At 38.1% G+C, this 24,897-nt stretch overlaps 1 protein-coding gene across 6 annotated transcripts; it reads right to left on the bottom strand.

Moving 5' to 3' along the window:
- Positions 1–287: 287 nt before the first annotated feature.
- LOC109431898 (tropomyosin-1) lies at positions 288–24,309 on the bottom strand. Of its 6 annotated transcripts, none has more exons than XR_003897043.2 (6): positions 24,153–24,309; positions 12,973–13,406; positions 12,694–12,913; positions 12,445–12,622; positions 11,324–11,820; positions 288–1,361 (listed from the first exon to the last, which is right to left on the bottom strand). XR_003897043.2 is itself a non-coding variant. In XM_062842713.1 (5 exons), exons 2-5 carry the CDS (start codon positions 13,344–13,346, stop codon positions 1,279–1,281), a joined length of 855 nt encoding a protein of 284 aa, XP_062698697.1. In that variant the 5' UTR covers positions 13,347–13,409; positions 24,153–24,308; the 3' UTR covers positions 288–1,278. The 6 variants fall into 6 exon arrangements, 1 of the variants encoding a protein (XP_062698697.1); XR_003897044.2 differs by having other exon boundaries at positions 12,973–13,409; positions 24,153–24,308; XR_009995683.1 differs by having other exon boundaries at positions 11,585–11,820; positions 12,973–13,409; positions 24,153–24,308.
- Positions 24,310–24,897: the final 588 nt, after the last annotated feature.

The following is a 24,897-nucleotide window of genomic DNA, read 5'->3' as shown; positions in this document are numbered from 1 at the left end:
ATATGAACAGAGATTATTGGCTTTTTTATTGAGAGACAGACGAACTTCAGAAAAAAATTTCTACAGATTTGACAAAAATATGAAGAAAAGTGGAAACGAAGATATTTAATAAGCGTGGGTCGTAATCGGGAATGAGTAGTAGAAGATCCAACAACAAACCACATGATATTGCATACAAGAATTTGTCTTTAAAATTATGACATCGAAGAAAGCCGAAGAATTTTGACGGAGATCACCAAAACCAGGACCAACGCAGCCCCTACAGGAGAAACAACCCCACGCTTGGCTACCTTAGCTAATAATTAAACGTTTATTATACAAAAATAAATCAAAACTTAGCATTACAATAAATAGGTTTTTTTTCGATTTCTTCTAATAAAAATAGAGAAATAGAGGATTCTAGTACACAACTCGGTTGTCGGGTGCCCCCAAGGCACACGAACCGAATCAGAGCAGACAGTTTTCCCATCGAGTTGTAGATGTTTGGGATTTTTGTTTTAACATTTTTTTTTATTAAAAGATAGTAATAATACATGACTTCCGTTTTGAGTGCATCGACGTTTTTTCTTTTGTTTCTGGCTGATTGGTGTTGCTCCAGCACATTACCTAACACCAACAATTTCCCGAATCGATTATGTCTGGATGTTTCCGTTTCTGGCTCCGTCATCGGTTGTTCTAAATGTGTGTGTTTTTTTTTTCCTAAACAAATCTTCCAACGAATAGGGTACTAAAACTTATTTTTGTTACGATATAATTCCTACATATTAGATGGTTCTCAATTTTATCTTCACTTGTTTGCTTCTGACCATGAACTTGTTTCTTGGCTGCAACAACAACAACAATACGTTTCTGTGTGTAATCTTAATTAGAAAGAATGACGGTTTCTTACTTACTAATCAAATGATGCGATAAATTACGGCCTAATACTTTTCTAATGATAAAACATGAATTTTTAAGCTGCTTGCTCTTGAAACAATCGAAAAAAGGGATCGGATGTTCTGATTTCGGTATTTTTTTTTTGAAGAGGAGTTTCGGAGCGTTCATTTCAATATCTCTCTGTAGTTCTTCGTTCTTCGCTGCTACTATCTAGCGGTGGTGGTGGTGGTGGTGCTGTTGATGGTGCGATCGTTTAGTGCATTGCTTCTGCAGTGGGACCACGAGGAAAAGTTCTAAATCAAACCGTTTTCTTGGTGTTTTTTTTTAGTATATAGCTTGTTTGTATCAGTAGTTGATTCTATATAAAGTTAAAGCAGTACGTAGAAAAGTTGACAATTTCTCCTAGTATCCGGCCAACTCGGCGAAGGTCGAGTCCATCTCGTCGGCCAGAGACTTGTATCTGTCCTTGTTGACGCCCAATTCGTCTGTATGGGGAAGAAAAGAAAGAGGAAATGAAGAAAAGAAGAATGCATTAGAATGAAGAATAAAAAAACAGGATAAAAAAAATAAAAAAAAAAAACAAAATCCAGAATGGTGGTGGTCCTTCCGTGACCATTCTATCAGTGAAAAATTCAAAAAAAGATCCAAAATGATCGATTTACAGATGCGTTGAAAATCTCTGTATTGTATGTATAAACGGTTGGTGGTCCTGTATAAAATTTATTGTGTTAGCAGCAGGTGAATTAAACAAAATGCAAAACAATGAAGCATTAATGGGAGCAAAATCGTGTGGCACAATAGGAACGCAAGCTGGGTTGTAAGCGCTCAAAACGTGGTCAAATGTATGTATTCATCTAGCTAAATCAAATGAACAATCAAATTCGACAAATTTGCAGGAGCGTAAACAAACCATTTTTATTTACTTGAAGATATATTTATCCAGTAAGTATTCGTACATCAGAAATCATTAATGGCATCAGTCGCCATATGGAAAAACATTATCTTACATTTAGTTTTCTTGTAAAGCGACAGATTACTCTATCAAACAAAATCAATAAAAAGTAATATATAGGTCGGAAGTCGAACTCTGATCTACTGAAGAAGAGCTGTGGTCCATCTCTCGCTGTCAGATTGGAAGTAGTGGCAAGTATGATTCTTAGCAGAAAAAAAGGAAATTCTACAGATAATTTTTCCAGAAAAACCTTTGCATTTTAGCTTTTTGGAATGTCTTCAAATTGTATCTCTAAATGAGGGGGTTAGAAGCAAAGGCATGTAAGTGATAAAAACTCACTTTCGAGTAAATGAGGTTTAAAGTTTTTCATCAATTTTTCATCCCATACAAAATGTATGGGATTTCAAAATCGACCCAATTTTCTCTGATTTATTGTAATTCTTTCAATCACCGTAAAAACAATCTCAAAAACGTTCCTATAAGCTTGAAATCTAAAGTATTTTTTGATCTGCTCAACCCAAATCCGACAAAATGGTTATTTACACCCCATTGCATCTGGGCCCCTCAAATGTCAATTTCAATCTCCTTTTTTATCTTTTTCTTCAAAAATCATCTATGGGAAGTGTAGTAAATAATTACAACAATTTGAGAAGCTTTCATTACAATATCGGTACACTTACGCTTAGAGGTTATTTATTCATGCAGTGAATTCCAAACGAAACGCACGCTAATCGTTGTCCCTAGAAAAACTCTTGGAAAACGATCACCAATACTATATCAAAAGATTTATCTAGTCGCAGACTGTAATGAATACTATTTTCAGAATATGGGTTGAGGCGAAACAGAATGCATTTCTCCATTCTTTGGTTTATTTATTTATTTTTTGTATATATCTTTTTTTTCTAGTGGAAATTGTTCATCAATATTCCAACCACATTTTTCAATTTATTTTTCTATACTTGTTTCGACAATGATTTTTCATTAGGGCCTTACTTGCTTTATTACAGCATGTGTATTGAGTTTACCAAAGATTTTTTGATTAAAATACGAAGAAACAACTACCGCTTTCTATAGAAACAAGAAGAAAAATGTTTCAGTTTATTTTGGTCAAGTTATTAGCTAAAGAGAGAATAGCTGAAGAAAAATCGAGCAAGTCAGTTGGCCCTAATGAAAAATCATTGTCGGTTTTATCAACGCGGGCTTAACCAATTTTTGAAATTTCCAAAAGATTTCGTACAGAAGTATTCTCCTTATAAATTTTAAACATTCCATGATAATTTCACTCGGCAGGCCTCGTTGAATAAATGTACGACTCGTGCTGAAAAATCATAATTTTGCAATTTGTTGCATAAATAACTATTTCAGTTTTACAGAATCCATTTTGAAACATAATTTCAAAAAAATGGTTTCTGGAAAACTGAATACCGTTTTCCACCTGAAAAAAAATAGGAGACGCCTTGATCCTACTTGAATGTATATGGAAACCGTTTTCAAAGCATAGTTCAAGTTTTTAGCAAAAAAAAAAATAAAAATTATAAAAAAAATCTTTCAGTGATTAAATTAAATTAAATTTCAAATAAATTTTTAAAAGACTTCTATTGTACGCTCTAGGATGGCTTCTTTTCACTCTCGGTTAATTATGCGTAGTTTTTCAAGAAATTAAATTTTATCTTTGGCAGATATATAGAAGAATTCGTAAGTTCCTCCTAAAGTCTAAACAACATCTATTTTTTTTTTCTTAAACTGTACAGGAATTTCGACAAAATTTCCATTAAAAAAAACAAAAAAAAGAGTAAATAAACTTCCTCTGGGATTTAGAATGTTTTCTTGACTGTAGTCAGTCAGGTCTTTCCCAAAAGCCTCTTCCAGTTACTCTATTTGAAGAATCATTTGCAGATTCAACAAGATCTTATTCAAAATCGCATTTAAATCGTCTTCCTTGGCACTGCAAAAGAATTTGGTCCAAGATTTGGTCAATATGTTCCACAAAATATACTCAAGAACTTTTCCCGATGCGCAGCCATGTTTCGAAAGCTTCTTCAGTTTATTTCTAATTGAACATTCTAGGAGTTCTCCCAGGTGTTTTTCATGCGAATATAGATTCAATTTTTTTTTTTCAAAATACTCTTTGAATTTTTTGAATCATTTGTTCTTAAATGGTTTATTTGTTCCTGACATATGTTCAATAATTTCCAACGAGTAACCAGAGGAAGTTTTTTCAGGAATTTTTAAAGTTATTTTCCATTTGAGTTCTACATATCAACCTCTAAGCATTTATAGTTTTCTGTTATTATAGATTTTCAAAATTTCTAAAAACAATTGTTATAGAATTCCTACGTCTTTCCCATTGTTTTGATTAATGAATGACGAAGAAAAACTGTGTGAATCTTTCTCAACAGTTTCATCATTGATTACTGATTTATTTTCCAAAAATTGTAGAAACCTCTGAGCTTGAGCCAAAGAGTTATATCTTCGAGATGCTTTCACTTTAACGTTTATAATTTTTTTCACTTTTTTACCAACTTTCAATCTTTTCGCACAAATCTTTATAACATCAATTTTTCAATAAACTTGTAGAAGAATATTGTTTTTCCAAAGTCACGCAAAATATGAGTTTTTTTTTTACTTTTTTTTACAAAAAAAAAATACTTTAGAGCCCCATAGTTCTTTTACTGCTTGACCAATTGAAGAAGAGAGAAGCAAAGGGATGTAAGTGACGAAAATCCACTTTTGGGGTTTAAAGTTTTGCACCAATTATTCATTCCATACAAAATGTGTGGAGTTCATAATCAACCCAATTTTCTTCGATTTATTGTATATTTTGTAGCCATCGTAAACATAATTTTAAAAAATCCTGAAAGTTTCAAAAATCTGGAAGAATTGATATGCCCAGCTCAAAATCGACAAAACAATTACTTACATCCCTTCGCATAAGGGCCCCTCCATTTTAAATCTTTTAGCGTGCTTTTTTTAGATATATTTCTTGCCTTTAAATGTTGATAATAACTGCACCTTGAGAAAATTATTTTAACGGAGACATACGCGCCAACTTGTGACCTAGTTGAGGGGGCAAAGTCTCTCAAAATCAACGAAATCCGGGAAACATCGATGTAGTTTGCCCTATTTAGGCATATTTACGTGAAAACTAGTATATTGATCCGAAAAAAAGTTCAATATATGTATATATATATATATATATAGATACGTTACAAATTGGTCATGAGAACGTAGATAAATATAAAAAACGGTTCAAAACGCGTATTTTACAAGATAAATTATAGCTTCGGCTAAATATTGACTGTTTTTATGTATAATTTCGGTCTCAGAATGAAAAAAAAATAATAATGAAAATATTTTTTGGAATGTTCTGAATTTACAAATGTTTCCATGTCAATAATACACGGGTTTTTTTCGGAAATATTCTTCCATTGTATTCTATATCCTTCAATGTGATGCTTAGAATCTGATTAAGGTAAAAACTGCCCAAAAATCGCAAAAAAAGAAAAAAAAATAAAAAAAACTTATACGTTGCGTGATTTTGGAAAAATAATGTTCTACAAGTTCAAGTTGAAAAATAGATTTGACACTTAAAGTGAAAGCATCTTTTTATTACTCGGAAGTTAAACTTCGAATCGTTTGTGCCACCTCTAAATCCCAGTATTTTCGGCGCAAACTCGGATGTTTTCTCTTTTTGTGAGATTTTAGAAGATAATCCGAATTCCAATTTTCAACAACATATGGGAAATAAGCCGCACAGAAATGTCATGATGTCGTTGAAAATTTGTTGAGAAATAATTTATTTCAGAAATAAAAAATATCACCAATTATAAAGCGTATACAATTCAATTCAATTCACTTTATTTATGAGATTTTCAGCCGTTGGATAAGCGTATACAATGTTTCTTAAGTCTCACTTGTGTTATATTCGTAAAAATACTGCCAGAAGTGGTAAGAACGTTTTTAATTCTTTCAAATTTTCATACCAAAGGTCTATTCGAGATGGTGTCCGGCCATTTGGCCGAATGCCATTTGGCCGAATTCTGAAAAAATGTGGCCGGCGCCGTTATTGTACTGTAAAAAAATCTCTGAAGCGTGTACAGTGAGAATGTTGACCATTCCCAGTCAATTATTCAGTTATTCATTGCGCAACTGTCATTGGTTCGGGTCAATCACGGAGTAGCAACCATAGATATGTGCAGTCAGTCTAAGCTAAGCTAAGCAAACGGCATTCGGCCAAACGGCCTTCGGCCAAATGACCCGGAACCATTCGAGATCTGTACAGCATAAGTAACGATTTCCATTGAAAAGTTAATCAAGCTTGTTGTTGAGAAACCTACACAAGCTGCTTTAAAACATTCCTCCTCCTCCTCTCCTCTCCTCTTCTTGGCGTAACGTCCTTACTGGGACAAAGCCTGCTTCTCAGCTTAGTGTTCAACGAGCACTTCCACAGTTTTTAACTGAGAGCTTTCTCTGCCAATGATCATTTTGCATGTGTATATCGTGTGGCAGGCACGAAGATACTCTATGCCCAAGGAAGTCAAGGAAATTTCCTTTACGAAAAGATCCTGGACCGACCGGGAATCGAACCCGTCACCCTCAGCATGGTCATGCTGAAAACCCGTGCGTTTACCGCCTCGGCTATATGGGCCCATTCCTATGTTTGGCCAATTTTTCCAAAAATTTACCAGATATTTTTGAAGGTAATAATTGTATCTAATTTTTTCCGTCGTTTCCATCGAGTTTTTTGCATAAAAGTTTTCATTAAATCATACTGCATGTTCTACTAAATGTTATGGTTCTCTGTATATTTTTTCAAGATAGCCAACAAGAACTGCTTCTAAACGAACGATTTTTTTTCTATCTGTATTAACGTTATGTTTAGCCCTAGGCTAGTTCATCTCGGGACCCACGCTTTACTTCCCTTCCGAAGGTAGAACTCACATTCTGTGAGTTTGTCGGGAGTGGGATTCGATCCCAGGTCTCGGCGTGATAGCCACGAGATTTAATCATCACCCCAGTTCCGCTCCCCAGCAAACGATTGAAGTGTTTTTGATTTTTTCAAAAAATCCTTCAGATTGATACCAACATTTTGCACGAGAATATCACATGTTCTATTGAAAATAACGTTAGCATTTCTTCCATAAAGGCATCAAAACACTCCTTTGGGTCGGCTTGCAATTCAATTACCAGGTAGTATCGTAGTAAAGAGCGATAATTTTGTTTTCCATTTTTACCTGCTGTTTCTTCAGAAAAATATCTCATGGATTCAAACAACTAGGCTCAGTGTACCAGTTATGGCTATAGTACCTCAAATTCGCCATAGTTGATTTTCAACCTTTGAAGATACAAATCAACAAGAAAAATTTCTTGAACAACAGATTACGATCACAAAAGATGATTGCAGTTATTCAAACTTCACAATTTGCTCAAATTATGACATAAATAAATCATTTTCCTTAATTTTTCGGCCTCCTTGCACCTTATTTCGCCATATGTACCAGTTATGACAAATCCCATAAGGAATACATGTAAATAGTGCGAAGTGGAACCCAAATTAACAAATGTGTCCATAACTGGTACAGGGTTCCTATCATTGGCACACGCCGTAATAAATGCTAAAAGTAGTTTTGGCTCCGTTTTTATATTTTTCCTGTAAAGTATGAAAACAAATCAATTATTTGACTTATTGTTTACGTTCGTCGGTCTTCTTCTTATTTTTGTAGAAATAGTTTTTCTTAGGTAGTGCGATAACTGGTACAGGCACCCTATCAAAGATTTTTTTTATATTTTTTTCCAAAAATATTTTTTTGCACTTTTTGATTCTCATCAAAAGTTTTATCAGATGTTCCTTCGTGTGCTGACCAAAACAATTGATCAGAAGTTTATTCAAAAGGACTTTGAGGTAGCCTTGAAGAAATTCATTCACTAGATAATTTAACGAACTTGGATCTTATTTTGCTAAGAAGTTAGTCTGAATAAAACTAAAAATATTTTGGAAAATGAAGACAGAAATTCAGCTCATTATCCATCGACGTAGTTGTGATTCTATTAAAAAGGATGTAGGTTACAAGAACGATTTGAATGGAAAAGTTGATTAAATTGTGGAGACATTTCTTTTTTTTTTGAAGGATTACCAACAATGATCCCAACGAAAAGAAGATACATATTTCTGGTAGACTTTCGGGAGAATTCAAAATGGCAGTTCCGTAAGATGATTTTGAAAAATTTTTGAAACAGTTTGCAGTTCCTCAACCAGATTCATTTAATTTATATTTTTCATAAAATTATTATTTTAGGTTACCGAGCTGAAGACTTACTTAAGGATTTTCTAGAAGAATTTCTGAAGTAGATCTGAACTTGTTATTGTTTGTTGTTTTTTTTTAAGTTATTTGAAAAAGAAATAAAGATTTTTTGGCAAAACCCCAAAAAATTTTCTTCGAATCTCTTACAAAAAAATGTAAGTAATGATTTTTTGTGAATTCCATTAAGAAAATTCGGAATGTATTGATAAAGTCATTCGAAAGGTATTTATTTTAAAAATGTGTTATAGAATGGGAAAATGTTCCAGAAGATTCTACTATGGAACTTCAGCCGCAACTTCTAGTGGCATTTCTAAACACACATTTGGTAAAATACTAAAACATTTTACAAAACTTTTTTAGAAATTTCAGAACCCAACTGTGCAGTATAAAAATGAAAAAAATATCTAGAAAAACATCAGCTGAAAGTGTCGCAACTTATGAAAATTTTTAGAAAAGTTTCCGAAGAAATTTCGAAAAATTAATGACAATAAACCTGAAGGGATACCTACAAGTATTTATGATGCGCTTTTGAATGAACTTTAGGCCGAACGAAATTTAAAATATGAATTTCTAGTACATTTTATATCTTCTAATAAATTAGGTTTCAACTTAAGGTAAAATTGGATGCATTTCCCGATTATTACCAAAATTTCGAAAAAAAAATGTTTATTTCGAAACAGGAAAAAATCAGGAGATTCCTTGATCCGATTTTGAAAATATAGCTTCGTTATTTAAAAAAATGACATGCATCCAAATTTGCCTAGAAGCAAATTCTTCACTCTGCAATTTAGCACATTTCTGTTAACCTCTAATACCCAAACCCGCCTTTAGACGGGGTATAGTTTGAGCATTTTTGTAATTTTTGTTTCGTGGAAAATCTTTTTTTTATATTTTTGATATTTGGGACTGTTTTGTACGTCTCAAAATGGTTTTTGGTGCATTTTAGCGTATTTACATTTTTTTTCTAATCATTGCAAAAATGATGTTTCAGCCACCTTTTAGAAGTCATTATTTAATTTGTATTGAACCGCTACAATTAACATATTTTGAATTTTTCCCAAATCATTCTATTGTACTTCAATAGTTTAAGGGAGTTGAATACACTCTAAAATTATCTTCCTTAAAATTACACGGAAAATAGAATTTTCCATAAAAAAATCAAAATAAAAATGTTTCAACATTAATAATAAAATTTCAAAATGTTTTCGTCTCAAAAAAATCGTACCCCAAATAGGCTTCCAGTAAAAAATACAAAATTGTGGAGATGTTCGAAAACAAAAATTTAGTAAAATCAAAACTGAAAATCACGAAATCGAGAATTAAAAAGAATCATCTTCCAAAACATGTTTAAATCGATTTAGATCAAAATTAAAAATTTGGGTATTAGAGGGTTAAAGACTTTCATTTCCGTGAAAACTATATGTGAGAATCCCAAGAGCACATTCGGGTTGCTGGAAAACTTCTAAGGAGAAGAATAGAATAAGAAACTCATAAAAGTGTCATACAAAATTTGCGAAGAAGCCTGTAAGAAATTCTGAGTAAACTTGAGTGTAGAATTAGCTTTAAGTTAGAGTACATGTTAATAAAAAGAAAAATAAAAATAAAATCAGAGTAAACTTGCAAAACTTTAAAGGCCTTTTTCTAATGAACAACATTTTCTTGGAACTTTCAGAATAATGTTTTAGTTAAAATTAAGTTGAAGAAAATTTCTAAACAGATTTCTCAACGCTCAGTTGTATTTGCTGTTAGGTTTGCTTTGACAAGATCTTTGAAAAATCTCTTATAAAAATTTCTGCAGTAACATGTAAGGAATTCATGAACGTTTTATGCAAATTCCAAGTTGGTTTGCAGTATTCACGATGGAAGGCTTAGATTTACTATGAATGGTATTTTCCTCTTATCTTCTTATTAGAGAATTTCTTAAAATTCCGTTCGAAATTCTTCTTCGACATCAAAGAAGGTATCCCTAATGGTGCATAACATATTCATAATTTAAAAAAAAAAATATCATCCTAAATTCCAAATACAAATATTTGGTTTTAAGGAATTTTATGGAAAAATAATAAGAGTTAAAAACAATGCAGCAAATGGTTGAGAAGCAAAAGAAAAGACCTGAAAAATATCAAGGTTGAACACTAGTGTATGTATTGCTTTTTTCAATAATAATTCAAAAGACGAAATATTTTCGATGACTAGAAATCATTATTTAAAATTTCGCACATTTTTTTCTAAAAAACAAAATGATGCATTTCATGTAAAATTGATTAGCAAGTTACGGGAATAATCACTGGACAATGAGTTTACCGATAAATATCTAAATGCTGTATCAAGTTCACTGTAACAAAATGAACCTGAAGTAATCGTTAAACCACTCGACTTTCACACCGAGGACCTATGATCAAATCCCACTCTCGATAAACTCACAAAATGTGAGCTCTTCCTTCGGAAGAGAAGTGAATCCGTGGGTCCCGAGATGAACTATCCCCAGGCTAAAAATCTCACCAATAGAGATAAAAAAACAGAATTACCTCCATTAAAAAAAAATAATTCGCAAGTTGGCCGCAATACAATGTGTGGAAATGAAAACTAATATATACATGTAGTAGTGTAGGAATTGTTTTTCCTGTGTGGATGGTAATATAATGAAAAATTCCAAACTTTTGTAAAAAGTAGCTGAGTTTAACCAGAAGGTCAATAATTTTGGTTCAAATATCTGCTGAAAGATGAGTAAATGTAGTTTGCAGAATGTTTTTTGTTGAATTCATGAATTTATGTACACTGTTTGATGATTTTCAACGTACTGTATCTCAATAAATAACTATAATTTCTTCTGAATTTATGAATACCATAACCATGTTTGAGAGAACCTTACATCTTCGTGTAAAAATATTTCAACACAATAAGAAAAAACAACGGATCCACGCCAAAAATACGGTTTTGGACGACACATTTGACTATGAAATGACCAACTTCACAGATGAAGAGCGTATGAGAACGTAAGCGTACGAACACACTGAAGAGCGATTCCACAATGTACAGAATGGTGGTGTGCGAATTGTACACATTGTTGTTTGAGACAACGCTTCGGACGAATACATTTGATAAAAAAGTAGAAAACGTCTTGAAAAATGAACTCAAAAAACGAAAAACTAACAATAATAAAAAAAATAGAAACAAAGTAACCTCTAAGTACCTATTGAACGCAACATTAATCACTTTCTCGCCAATGTGAGAAGAATCGTAACAACATCCGATTCACTTGGGGAAAACATCAGAGAACATGAAGGAAGGGAACAGATACACCCTGGTGCTTTGTATCGGTCCCACTACTACTGTACGGGGTTACACGATCGTGGACACGGACTCCAACACTTAGACGGCAACAGACACGGTGGTGATGGTGGTAGTGTAGTAGAACAGAGAGTGTGAGCGAGACAAAAGAAATGGAACGAACCGAACCGCTTCTCCTTGGATTTGAGTTGTCTCATATGTTTGTTGTTTGTTGGTGGTTGGTTTACGTATGTGCAAGCTGGTGGTGATGGCTGTAGTAGTAATAGCAGCGCTAGTAGTAGCTAGTAGTAATAGTAGTGGTAGTAGATTGGAGAAATTAGTATCCGGTAAGTTCGGCGAAGGTGGAGTCCAGGTCGTCGCAGATCGCTTTGTACTTGTCCTTCTCGTTCATCAATTTGTCTGGAAGTAGAATTGGTAGAAGAAGGTTTTGATGATTTTCATATAAATGTCCTCTCATTGGTGTTGTTCGGGTGACACTGTGGATGACCGGTGACCGCAATATCACTGTGTGTGTGGGACCATGTGATGATTCAAGACGACAGGGACGGAACGCGAATTCGATGTTGTTCCATTATCTTTGGTGGGACAAATTGTAAGACTACAACGCATACGGCTAGTCACAACCTACGATTCGGGATGTATGTACACTAGGAATGCTAAACACCTAAAGATTCATTTAATCATTGTTCGATGCCTTACACTAGTACCCATCGAAAGCAAAACGGGATTAATTCATATCGGTAAGCCTACACTAAGCCTCATAGGTTTAGAAGGCATGTGGAAAACACCGTATTAATTCTTGCAATATCAAAGCTACAGCTATTACAACTTGTCAAAGTATTAAACTGGGTGGCATATTGTTGGGAAAGTGAGTGCTACAACAGCTAGTGTTATTATCTGTGTAGTGGTTATCAGTGATGCAAGTTCCAAAGACTTGCCATGCCACATGTACAACTACCGCAAACAACGGTCGTCGCAATTCTCGTGGCAACAAGTCCCCGGATCCCGATTCCCTCAACGTACCTTCTAGTCTGTCGACTTCCTTCTGGAGCTTCTTGACGTTCTTTTCGGCGTTTTCGGCACGAGTCTCGGCCTCCTTCAGCTTGATGGTGAGGGACTTCAGCTGGCGCTTGAATTCCTCGACTCTCTGGTTGGCCTTGTCTTCCGAGACCTCCAGAGACTTGAGCGAGTTACCGACGACCTTTGGGAATAATGACACATAACAGTTACACATCTCCCTCATCTCAAACCACCAACACCCGAAACCCGTACCTTCAACTCTTCTTCCAACTCCATGATCTTGGCCTCACCGGACTTGACACGGTCTTCAGCGACTTCCAGCTCGTCTTCAACGAAGGCCAGCTTGCGGGACACTTCATCAGACTTGCCGTCAGCGTCTTCAGCGAGCATACGGGCTTCCTTCAGCTGGTTGCTCAGTTGGTCCATACGCTCCTCATCCTGCTGGGAACGGTTCTCCAATACCTTGCACATACTGAAATCAACCTCAAGTTAGACCTCCCAGCAAAAACCAACTCATCCCCAAAACCCTACCGGTTGTTCTCATCAGCGGATTGGGTGGCCTCCAGCAGCTTGGACAGAGCGGCGCCCGAGCGTTCCTCGGATTTTTCCAGATCCTCCTCAACCTGTTGGACCTTGCGGGTCAGGGCGGCCACGTTGGCCTCGGTGGAGGTCAGCAGCTTTTCCTTCTCCTCGAGGTCCTTGTTGGCCTGCTCCAGGGTGTTCTTGAACTTCTCGTGGTCCTCGGTGACCTGGGTCAGACGCTTGGTCAGCTCAGCGACCTCCTCCATGATCTTGTCGGCACGGAGGTTGGCCTCCTTGGCCTGGTTCTCGCAGGTATCGGCTTTGTCGGCGGCATTGTCCTTCTCCAGCTTCATCGCCTGCATCTTCTTCTTAATCGCGTCCATGGTGGATGGATTTTTTTGTTACTCCGGCCTTCCAAGAAAAAGATCGAACACAACGGGTTGCTGCTGGGTGGGGGAGAAGTGGAAAAGACGTATGATGGTTAATAAACTTAACGATGCCGTTCATAATTATGTTATTGCTGCTGTAAATTTTCTGCTGGTTTCATTACTTTTTTATTGAAGTAATCGTAATTAAACTTTTGGCACTAATAACGGTCATAGTTGTATATAACTGATGTTTTGACTAAACTATAACCAAAAAACATGTACAAACGATACGTTAAACATAAACTCATTTATGTTTCAGTGGTTTTTAATCTAAGTAAAGATTACATAAAGCGTCTGTTGACCAAGGTGGTGTGGTTCAAACGGCATCTATTCTAACAGCTGACATCCGGTTGTTCACCAGAAGGTGGCAACCCCTCTACGGTGGATAGGAGACCTTATGCCAACAATCTACTGTCCCCGAATCCCAACAAACCGTTCAAGAAACTAACAGAAGAAAGATCTCTTTTAAGAGACGGGTCTCTCATGATGGACCATATCGACCACATCTTCATCAGCCGAAAATAAAGACGGAGCCTTCTCGATATGCGGAAAAAGCGCAGTGCTGACATCGCGTCTGACAATCAACTCCTAATCAACAAGATCCGGCTACGCAATGCTCGGATCCAGAGGAAAGACTCGGGCGACAACATCAACACACGCCGACTGGAAGATCCAGTTGTAAAGAGATCGTACGTTGACGAATTTGGAACTACGAGTCCCGTGAACGGCATTCGGCTCAAGAAAAGGAATTCAAACGCTGCTAAAGACGAGGCAAGCGAGCGTGGGAGTACTTCCTGGTTGACGAAGGGGAGAAAGGAGCAAGGATGAATAAGAGGATACCAGTGAAAGACGCTACTGAAATGTCAACTCTGAGGCACTATCACTGCAGGAGATCGAAACAGAGATTCAACAAGGCTCCCGGGGGTCGATCGCATATCAGCAGAAATGCTCAAAGCTGACCCCCTGCTGACTGTTTTATTTGGGAAACCGCTACTCTTCAGGTCGACTGGATACGGGACGCCCTGAGCTCCGGATACAATTGTCAACCTCATCGAAGCGCAGTATGGGGCTTTTGTAAGCAAAGTCCTGCATAATGGAGCTGTGTCCAACCTAATCTGGGTAGTCGCTGGTATGAGGCAAGGATGTGTTGAGTATACTATCACCGCTACTGTTTCTCATCATAATCGATGAGATCATCGTAGGCTTCTTTGGAAGTCCATCACTATGGAGGAGGCATCTAAACGAATCACTACCTTGTCGCTGTATACATGCACTCAAAACTTTCAACGGCTATTACCACGCGTCGAAGTCGAACGCCAAGGCTCAACATCGAGCAGCTGCATATCATAGAAGTGGCTCAAGACTACACGCGGCAGTTAGCAGTGGCCCTACCAACAGTAGAGCAGCTTGGCGTAGCTACACTTGAAGACGGCTGCAGCACTAGGCATCGCGACACCGAATCACAGAAACGGCTGGTACGACGGCGAATAAGAACAGCTGAAAAACAAGAAGAATGCCGTAGGACGAACGAGATCACGAAGCGATGGAAGAGCTGTACCGCGTTAAGAACACACGAAAGTTCTACGAGAAGCTGAACCGCTCGCACAGAGGCTTTGGCCACAAGCCGACATGTGCCGAGACAATCACGGGAATTTTCTCACGAGCGCGCGAGACAGAGGTGATCGAGAGGCATTACGATGAGCACCTCAATGGCGACGTTGCAAGCAACGAAAGTGGCGTGGTAACAGATCTAGGAGTACGTGTGCAGGACGAAAGACTTCCGGCCCCAGCCTCCAAGAGTTTGAGGAGGAGGATGGCCGATTGAAAAACAACAAAGCCGCTGGAACAGATCAACTACCAAGCGTGCCTCTAAAATACGGTCGAGAAGCACTGGTGAGAGCCCTACACTGGGTCACTCCCAAGATTTAGGAGGAGGAAATATTACCGGAGGAATGGATGGACGGTATCGTGTGTCCCATCCCAAAAAAAAGCGACAAGTTGGATTGCGGGAACTATCGCGCGATCACACTACTAAGCGCTGCCTACAAGATACTCTCTCAAATTTTATGCCGCCGTCTATCACCGATTGCAAGAGAGTTCGTGGGGCAATATCAGGCTGGATTCATGGGTGAACGCGCTACAACGGACCAGATATTCATAATCCGCAAGGTGTTGCAGAAATGTCGCGAATACAACGTGCCCACACATCACTTGATCATCGATTTTAATCGGCGTATGATACAATCTATCGAGACCTGCTATGGCAGATTATGCACGAATACTGATGTCAGCTGCTCTCAGGGGGAAAGAGCAACTGACGAAAGTGCCGGGGCTGAGATCTAACCCATGACAATCTGCTTATGAAGCAAACATGTGAATTGTGGCGCAATTGACAGGCCACGGTCATTTTTTTTTTTTTTTTTCAAATGAGGGAGAAGATTTTTCCTTTAAAATCAAGAATATTATACGGCTTAAAGTGATGAGATGTTTGCACATGGGCAGCGCTTGCACTGGAAATGCAAGTTGCTCATTTTTTGTGTTGGTCCCACACCCTAAAAGTAAAACTTCATCCTTTTCTAATTTAAGTACAAAATGCAAATTATGTTCGTCCAAATAAATTGATCCCACCACTCCCCAAATCGTTTTGCCTTAGTTAGGTCGCGCCGAGCCCCATTCAAGAACACGCCAAGAAGACCGACCAATTCATAAAATCTTAAAAAGCGGCGCCAAGCACCGCTGCACAGCTGCAGGTGGCTACCGTCCGTCGTTAGTCATTCCAAGAAGCCAGTCTCCAGCCAGTGCCAGTATTGGTGGCCAGTATGTCGGGAACAAATGAAAAGTCTATTTTTAAAAATCACTCGCTGAAAATCCAACTCACTAAAATTTACGTAGGCGTAGGCACCACCAGCATACCGCACAGCTTGTCCTAAATTCTCAAGCAACGGAGCCGCCGAATCTTGCAATGATGGTTACTGTTGAACGAAGTGGCAGCCTAGCCTAATTTATGGGCACATAAAATGCGTGTCGAATACATAGTTCACGATTGAAAGTCCTTAAGCTTTAGGTGCATATGAGCTACAACATCAATTTTGTCTTGCAGTCTGACATAATTTGCGCTGAGTGATTTCAGATCATCGCCGACGTTTCGGTCCAGGTATGGGACCCGTACACTACGTCAGCGAGCTGATCCCAACGTGTTGCAAAAAGAAGGTTAAAGTGTCGGGTCGTAAAGGGTCACGCTGACTACACTACACTCCTGGGCCATCCGTTATGATTTGGTCTAGAGAATCGCCTACACGTAGAAAAATATAAAGTTAAGTCAATCATATTGCGGTCGCGAACAAGCATATTTGTGCACTGACTTTTATATAATCCCTTTTTGAGATTGTATTACGCATAATACCATAGGACGAAGCATAACAGAAGCTTGAAATGATGTAAATTGATGAACTGATTAGAACAAGAAATATGGTTGACTCAATCATATTATGCTTTCATCAACAATATTTATTGTTGATGGTTTGACAGCTCATTTATTCTCATGGTATATCCAAGCATGTGTATGTTTAACTTAACCCTAAAGTTGAAGCTTAAACGAACTATATTAGATGGTTGTTTTAAGCTGTTTTAAGCATACACAAAAAAATGTTCAAATGAGGTTAAATTTAGGATAAACAATTCTAAAATGGTCGTAATTTAGTGCAATATGTTCTAACTGTAACATATTGCCTTAAATACCACCATTAAAGGTACTTTTAATTGGCTAAAATTTCCCATACATTCTTTATTTTCCTTATTCTTTTCAACTATTTTTTGTTTCAAATAATTACAAACTATAACACGCAACAAAACAACTGAACTCTTAGTGGTATGACCGGTCGCTGAACTGGTGGATCAAACGTTCGGTGGAACGGCGCACCAGCAGACTAACGTCGATTCCGAACTCCACCATGGTAGCCAGTCCGGTCTTGCGCTTCTCCAGCAGGTTGTACAGTTTCTCGGCAATCGTTCGTGGAAAACCAGTACAGAGGAATCAATTTTTGCACCAACTTGACCTCGTCCGTGATTTTCTTGATCTGGGCGCCCAGCTTGGACCCAACGGAAATTTCCGCTTGCAGCATCTGTCGACAGATGGCACACGCAAAAAATCTCCTTTACATATCAGCGGGGCCTGAGTTTCCTTGCCCGAACTTGGCGATTCCTGCAGGATGGCGTTGATTCCGGTGATGGCGGTCTAGGTGCTACATTTTGGGTCATCTTTCGATTGGTAGGTTGAGTAATAAGCTGCACCTGGAAAACACAACACAGTCATCATGAGCTTGTAAATTCATGTACCCCATTACCGGCGGCACACTTACCCAAGCACTCACCTGAATTCTGAAATGGCGAATCCCGGAAGATTGGTAATTGTAGAGCACACTTGTTCTGGTTGGCAGTCAGTAAACAATAATTGAAAAACCAAGTTTTTACAATAAAACTAAAATCGTCACTTCGAACTACCGCCGCCATGATGAACAATGACTGAGTGAGTAGATAGCAGACAGGAGGCTGGGTCAACACGGGTTGAAGTAATGACACTTATGCTTGGTTTAAGCGTTTGATGGTTGGTGTTCAATGATGTTGATTCAAATGAAACAGATGCTTGATGTAGACATCAATTCATTATATATCAACCATTTGCAGCAATTATGCCAAGAATGTCTTCGAAGCTTGAGAGAACTATGGGAAAAGTTATATCAAGCAGACAACATTTCTGTCCGTGTATCTATCACGGAGAAATACCTGCCGGGATTTTCTTCAACATTGTAACTGTATTTGATTGGATAATTATAAGTGTTCATGACCCCTGGGATACATCTGATGTTCTTGTGGGGATTTCTTAGAGTTTGTTTTCGGGACTATCGTAGATCTCCCTTTGGAATTTGTCTTAGGGTTTCTATGCGAATTCCTTTAGTAGTTCCATTAGAGACATGGAAGAAGTTCCATTAGAGCGAGTAATGGCGCTTAAGCCTACGCATTAGGGCCAGGACACGGAGTAAATACCTGTGTTCCATCCCAGGAAGGACCAAGGACCAAGGGGTGGCATTAACCTTCATAGCATCGTCACCCCCACCGATTTTCACCGTAATGCTTTTTCATAAACTGAGCGGTTGGTACGAGATGTCCCCACAGTAGATGTTTGAAAAATTAGATCACTAATAGCGCTGTAGCCAATTAATTAATTTATTTTATTTCATACTTCAGATGTATTTATCCATTATTTTTAAATACACATGTTGTTCTGGATGTTTTGTTTTGCCTATAAAAATTGGTTTGGCACTTGTAGTACCGGTCCTAACGCTGTAAGAGCGTGGCAAACTAGATGTTGGTCACACGAACGCTCGCGAAATTGACATTCTGTGGCTAGTTATTCTACTGTCCCCACTCATTGTCTTATGTCGAATTCGTTGTTGATTCAGTTCCAACCTGGGTTGGAACTGGATGAGATCACAGTTTCAACCCCAACCCGACTTCGGTTTCGCTTGTACTAAAGTTTGTTTGAGTTTGTTTGACGTTTGTTTGTTTACACATTTTCCGCCAATCCAGTTCCAACCCAGGTTCAAAAACGAATTCGACGTTAATTGCTGAATTAAAAACGCTGCACAGTAGGCCTGGCCACTTTAATGTTTGTAATGCATTTATGATGTACTGCAATCATTATGAATGACAAGAAAAATGATGGAAGTAGTCGATACTATCATTTTCCAGGATTCTTTCAATGAATGGCTGTGTATGTGTAGACTAGACTAGACTAGACTAGACTAGAATTCCTTTAGAAGTCCCATTACGATCTTGGTTTTACCCAAGAAATCCTTTTAAAATTCTTCCAGGAGTTCCTTGTGAGGGTTCTTAAGGAGTTGCTTTTGCAAACCTTCCTGGAATTTTTTATTGGAAGTTACTCGGAGCTCTTGTAAGGATCTTTCAGGAATGCCTTTTGAAAGTCCTCCAGGATTTCCTGTTGAGCATTTTCATGGGTATCTTCAGGAAAACCTCCGGGAGCCCCTTCTAGGAAATAACTTGAACTCATTTTGAGAATCACCACGTGTTTCTCCAGCGAATCCTCTAAGAGTTGCTGGACAAATCCGTAGATCGAATTTGTAGAAGGAATCCTCGATTCAGGCTGCAGCCGGCGACTTCGTGGCAGGCTGCGCACAAGATGACGGTTTGAGTTTTAAGAGGACCTTAGGGCAGCAACTTCCAGAGGGCTGGAAGCGATAGACTCAGTACTGAGTTCAGAAGGGTGCTTCATTTAGCGTAGATTAAACGAAGCAAACTATAGTCCACCAAGTAATCACAGACTAAAGACACAAATTTCCCAAACGGAGGAGAACGTGCCTCTGGAGCCGACCTACTATTGAAAATTTTTCCTCCTAAACAAGAAAATATAATTGTGAATTTTCTGCACCCTCTTAAATATCAAAAAAGTTACTTTTGGGAGATTTCAAATTGTTGGCACCCTCATACGTGAAAAAAAATCTTTGATGTTAAGACTAACTCCAAAGTTTCTTTCCAAAATCACATAGTTGAACAAAAATCCAGGAATTCCTTCAGAAATTCGTGATGTAATTTAAAAGAGGTCTCTGGAGATATTTCTGAAGGCATTGCAGAATTTATTTTTTAATTAATCTTCAGTCGAATGCCTTCAGAAATCCCTGGAGACATGCTTGGAAGAATACCTGGAGTAAAATGTGCATGTATCTAGGCAAAAATCTGGAAATAATCCTAGGAACAATTGTTGGAAGAATACCTGGAGAAACTCCTTGGGAAATCTTGGGATTTGCTAAAAACTTTGAAAAATCGTCTAATAAAGTTACCACAGGATTTCCTAAAATTGTGCATATTTCGTAGTACTAAAAATAGATGTATTTATCAAGAAATCCCATTTAAAAAAAACTTGGGTACAGATTAAAATTAATAAAAAATATTAGAGAAATCAGAAGTTTATTCCTTAACCCTTAAAGGATGTGGTCAACATTTTTTCATACTTTTACTAGTACCTTTTGACCTAGTGGGTGGATTTTCAAAATGAAAACGGTTTTATCAAGGGGACCAGTTGTGCTATCACATGCATATATGGAGGTTATGTTATGATAGAACATTTCGGAAATATAGCTGCAAATGTAGTGTACACCTCTTGTTTTGACTCGATTTCGGGTAATATTTCTATGTAAATGTGATATACTTTAATGAAAATTGCCCAAAACTCCTTGTTTGGGTTGCAGCTGCTAGGTAAAAATTATTTATGTCCTTTTATAGCTGTAGCATATATGCTGACTAAGGGTATTTTCGGCTGGTTTGTTCTTTTCGCCATCGGAGGCTCTTGTGGACCCAATTGCCTGAAATTGTAGCATATAACTCAGCTTGGTTGGGAAGGATTTGAGGCCAACTCTGAGATCAACAGGTTTCAAAAAACCTCTCATGACGATGAGAACAAAACTGCCGATAATTCGTAAGTTCCACTATCTCCAGGTTATCCAAAACATCCTGAAGTTTTGAACTTAGACTACTGAATACGAATATATATTTGTTACAATCACTTGAACTAAATTCATTACATTCAAAGATATATTTTAAAACATGAAATGATGGTGATCATAACCTGGTGATGTTCTAGGCAACATAAAACGCTCTGGAGTTTTGATTGTAAGACATTTACTTGTAATAGGATTCTGAACTAATGTAGGTATGTCAAAACAAATTTCATTAGATCCATTCTTGTAAATTAGAGTATGTGAGAACACTCAACATCAACGAAGATTGTTTAGGTCATCCAAATCATTCTGGAGTTAAGGCCTTTTTATCTACACTCGTAACAATGCATCGGGCACATTTCAAACTGAGTATAGCGCGTTTTGGTAGTCATAGAAGATCATTTGAATCATATGATACTTGTATATGCATCTTATGGGCAGCCATGGGAGATAGTTTTCCAGAACGTCAGGGATATCAGAGGTCACATATAATATTATGTGTGTATGGCTTTTAGATCTACACTCGCAACGCATCTTGCAATCCAAAACTCAGTACTGTATAGTTTAGTAGATATACATGATTAGTTTATCCATATATAACATAATTTAGAGGCCGTCCAAACCATTCTGAAGTTGAGAAAAATATTTGAAAGATTCCCAAAGAAAAACATTCAGCAAGAATTCCAGGAGAAATAGTAGAAAAAGGTAGTGGATGAGCTCTTGAAGATATCCCTGATAAAATTTCTGAAGGGATCTCTGAAGGAATCCATGGAAGAACCTCTGAAACCAAGAACCTGGAGAAGCGCCAAAAAAAACTTCTAGAGTAATTTCTGAAAACAAAATCCTGAGAGTCAGAGGGTTTCTTGAAGGATAATCGAAACAATCTCTGAAAGAATTTCTGAAGGAGTGTCTGAATATATTCTAAACGGAATATATGAAGCACTCCCTCCAGGTCTCCATGGGAAACTTCTAGAAGAATCGCTTGAGAATTTTCTGGAAAAATGCCAAGGAATAATTCTTGGAGTAATTCCTGAAAACTATTTCCTGTAAGAATTCCTATAAGATTTCAAGCAAGAATTCTTGCAATTTTTTTAGAGAATTCCTGCTAAAATTTCAAGATGGAAGGAACCTATGAAGGTATATCTAAAAAAAACCGTGAATTATTTCCTAGAAATACTTTTTGAATAACTTCTTGCGAAGTTGATGAATAAATTCCAAAAAAAAAAATATCCTGGAGGAATTTTGTCCGAATTTTCTGAAGTAATTTCCGAAGAAATTAATGTTAAAATTTCTAAAGCAAATCTCGAAGGAATCCCAAGAGTAATTTCTCAAAGAATGCCTGGAAGAATACTTGAAGAAATTCATGAACAAAACCGTGGATTAGTTCGTAAAAGAAGAAGAAACTCCTGAAAAAAAAAACACAAGGAAAATTCCTGGTGAAATCCCTAAAAGAAATTCGTGAGGAATGTCTGGAGAAATTTTCAAAAAAAAAAACGCCTAAACAGGAATACATTCTATAGTTTCTATACGTTGAAAAATCATTGAAGGAATAACTGCCGAAATAATTCAAGAAAAGCCTGCAAAAATCTTCTTTCTCAACCATTCCAGGAAAAAAAAGTCTATGCCCCTGAAGGAATTTCTGACGGTTTTCCAATCGTGATGGTTTCGAAAGTTGAGTTTCGTTGGGCAATCAAAATTAGGAAAATTCATCCAAATAAAAAGCATAAAGCACATTATTGATGTCATTTCAATGGGGGCATGCCAATAGAAAGGGCACTGACATTTGGAAAGCGTGAGTAACCAACTCTGATATTATCATGGCAGCACTGTTACTCAGGTCAGCATGAACTCCTGGAAGAATCCCTATTAATCTCTAGTGTAATCGGCAGATGAAGTTCCTGTTGGAATCTCTAGTAGAAATTTATGGAGGAATCATCAGATGGAGTTTCTGGAAGGATTTCCGAAGAACTTTTTGGGGGAACCCCAAAGAGGAATCCCGTGAAATACTTATAATTGGAAGAATCCTTAAATGGAATTTCTGAAAGATTTCCTAGAAGGAGTTTCTAGAGGAGTCTGATCTGCCATCAGATATTTCAATGTAAAGCCGTTTAGCAGTTTAGCCCCGGTTTCAAATTCATTCCTAATTAGCGAAAGAGCCTTTCTGAATTAATTTTGGTGCATATCCATTTTTTAATTGTCGAAAAAACCTTTTCCCAAGGAAAATCTCATCCCACTCAATCAGGTGGGTGGCGGCGCGCAAGGTGCGTGTATGTTTGTGTGTGTGCATGTGTCAGTGTATTGGTGCGGCGGATGTTTGTGTACCGGACCGGAGTCCGAACTCTTCTTCACGCAAATTTTCTAGCTTTTCCTTCGGTGGCCTCGATTGTGGCGGCGCGATCGGTGCGCATCGTTTGACCTGCGCGCGCGTGTAATCATCCGTTCCTAAAATTAGAACACGAGCTCAGTCAGCTCCTTGGTATGCAGCAATAGCAGAGGTAGGTAGGTAGGTAGATAGGTAGCTGGCAACGATCGCAATGATGGTTGTTGCGCTCTGTCGTTGCGTTCCGAGATCCATAAAAGTATTGCCAATGAACTCCGAAGTCGTTGCTGAATGCGTATGCGCAACTCCTTGCGTCATGTCGACGCCTGCGCAGGCGCTCGAATTCCTAGCTTTGTTCGAAGACAGTCACTTACACATACACGCACACACACCCACGTCGGCCGACAGCCACCCACTCGGGGAAAATTTTCGCTAATCCATTGCTTCATTTTGATGGTTTCTTTTATTTATGAGCGCGAGTTCTATTTTTGAACTTACACCACCGAAATTTTAACTCTTATTATCCAATCTGGTTTTATCAGTTGAAAATCTTGCATTTATTTTTAGTTTCTTTATCACCATGTCTCAGATTTCTTCATGATTTCACCTTCCATCGGAATGGATTGTTTTATAATCCCTTATCATCTTATCAGTTGATTTGCAATTGCATGAGCATCACATCACTATGAGTCACCGTAATGTCATTCGCTTACGTCACTGTCCCTATCCTTCAGGACATTTTTTCCTGGAGTGTCCTGGAGTGACTCCAAACAGTTTTCATATCAATAACCATTTTCCACACATTTTTAAGTACAAGAATTTTTGAATTTTTACCTATCCTTAACTACTCAAAATTTTTCACGACAAAACCAGCAGAAAATCCCTCGGAAAAAAATATTTCACACTCGATCCCCGAAGAAAACAACCAACCTGAGCGCTTTCACTCAAATCCTCGCAAGACTAAAAACACGATAGCACTGAGTAGTGCAATACTCTAAAACGTCCGATTGACCCTAAAAACGTTCGGGCACTACCACTACACACGCACCGAGCAGTGCGCCACCGAGACCACCGAGCGGCCGTTCGCAACTTTTCGCGCCATGACGTCACCCAGGCCTCAACAATTCACCCAAGTCCGCGGGAAATTCCTATTTTTAGCCCTCCTGGCGCCGAATTTCCCCAACCCGATCCGATCGCGCGTCCGCAAGTATGCGTGCGGAGGGGAGAAACTTCCCCTCCCACGCACACACCAGCAACGCAACGGCCAGCCGCGGGGAAAATTCCTCATTTCCCGAAGGAAAATCCGATCGTTGCGAAAACTCGCACGATCGGTCGAACCTCACGAAATTTTTCTGCTATTTTAATGTCGGTCGGTCGGTGGCTGTGGGAAACTTTTTCATCCGAAAATCCATGCACCTACCCAAGGAGGAACGGACATATTTTTCCCCCCAGATGTAAATGGTGATCGCCGCGTTCTGGCCGACATACGGCCCACAACCCGTGAGCGAAAAAAAAAATACATTGCTAATGTGAGGGATAAAACCGTTGTCGGGGTCGCCTACGGACGGCACACACGGCAACTGGTTGTTCTAATTTTGAAAATAATTTTCACAATTTTTCGCTTCTAGGCGTTTGTTTGCTTTTCCACCGTGCGAGTTTCGGCGGCCGTCGATTG

Source organism: Aedes albopictus, chromosome 3 (genome assembly GCF_035046485.1).
Source record: "Aedes albopictus strain Foshan chromosome 3, AalbF5, whole genome shotgun sequence".
Classification (NCBI taxonomy): domain Eukaryota; kingdom Metazoa; phylum Arthropoda; class Insecta; order Diptera; family Culicidae; genus Aedes; species Aedes albopictus.
This window is presented reverse-complemented; position numbering and strand designations above follow the sequence as displayed.

Coding starts and splice junctions, on each gene's coding strand:
- LOC109431898 (XM_062842713.1), bottom strand. CDS start 13,346: ATGGACGCGATTAAGAAGAAGATGCAGGCGATGAAGCTGGAGAAGGAC. Junction 12,623..12,693: donor AGTTGGAAGAAGAGTTGAAG/GTACGGGTTTCG, acceptor TTATTCCCAAAG/GTCGTCGGTAACTCGCTCAA. Junction 1,362..12,444: donor GGAAGTCGACAGACTAGAAG/GTACGTTGAGGG, acceptor TTCCCCATACAG/ACGAATTGGGCGTCAACAAG.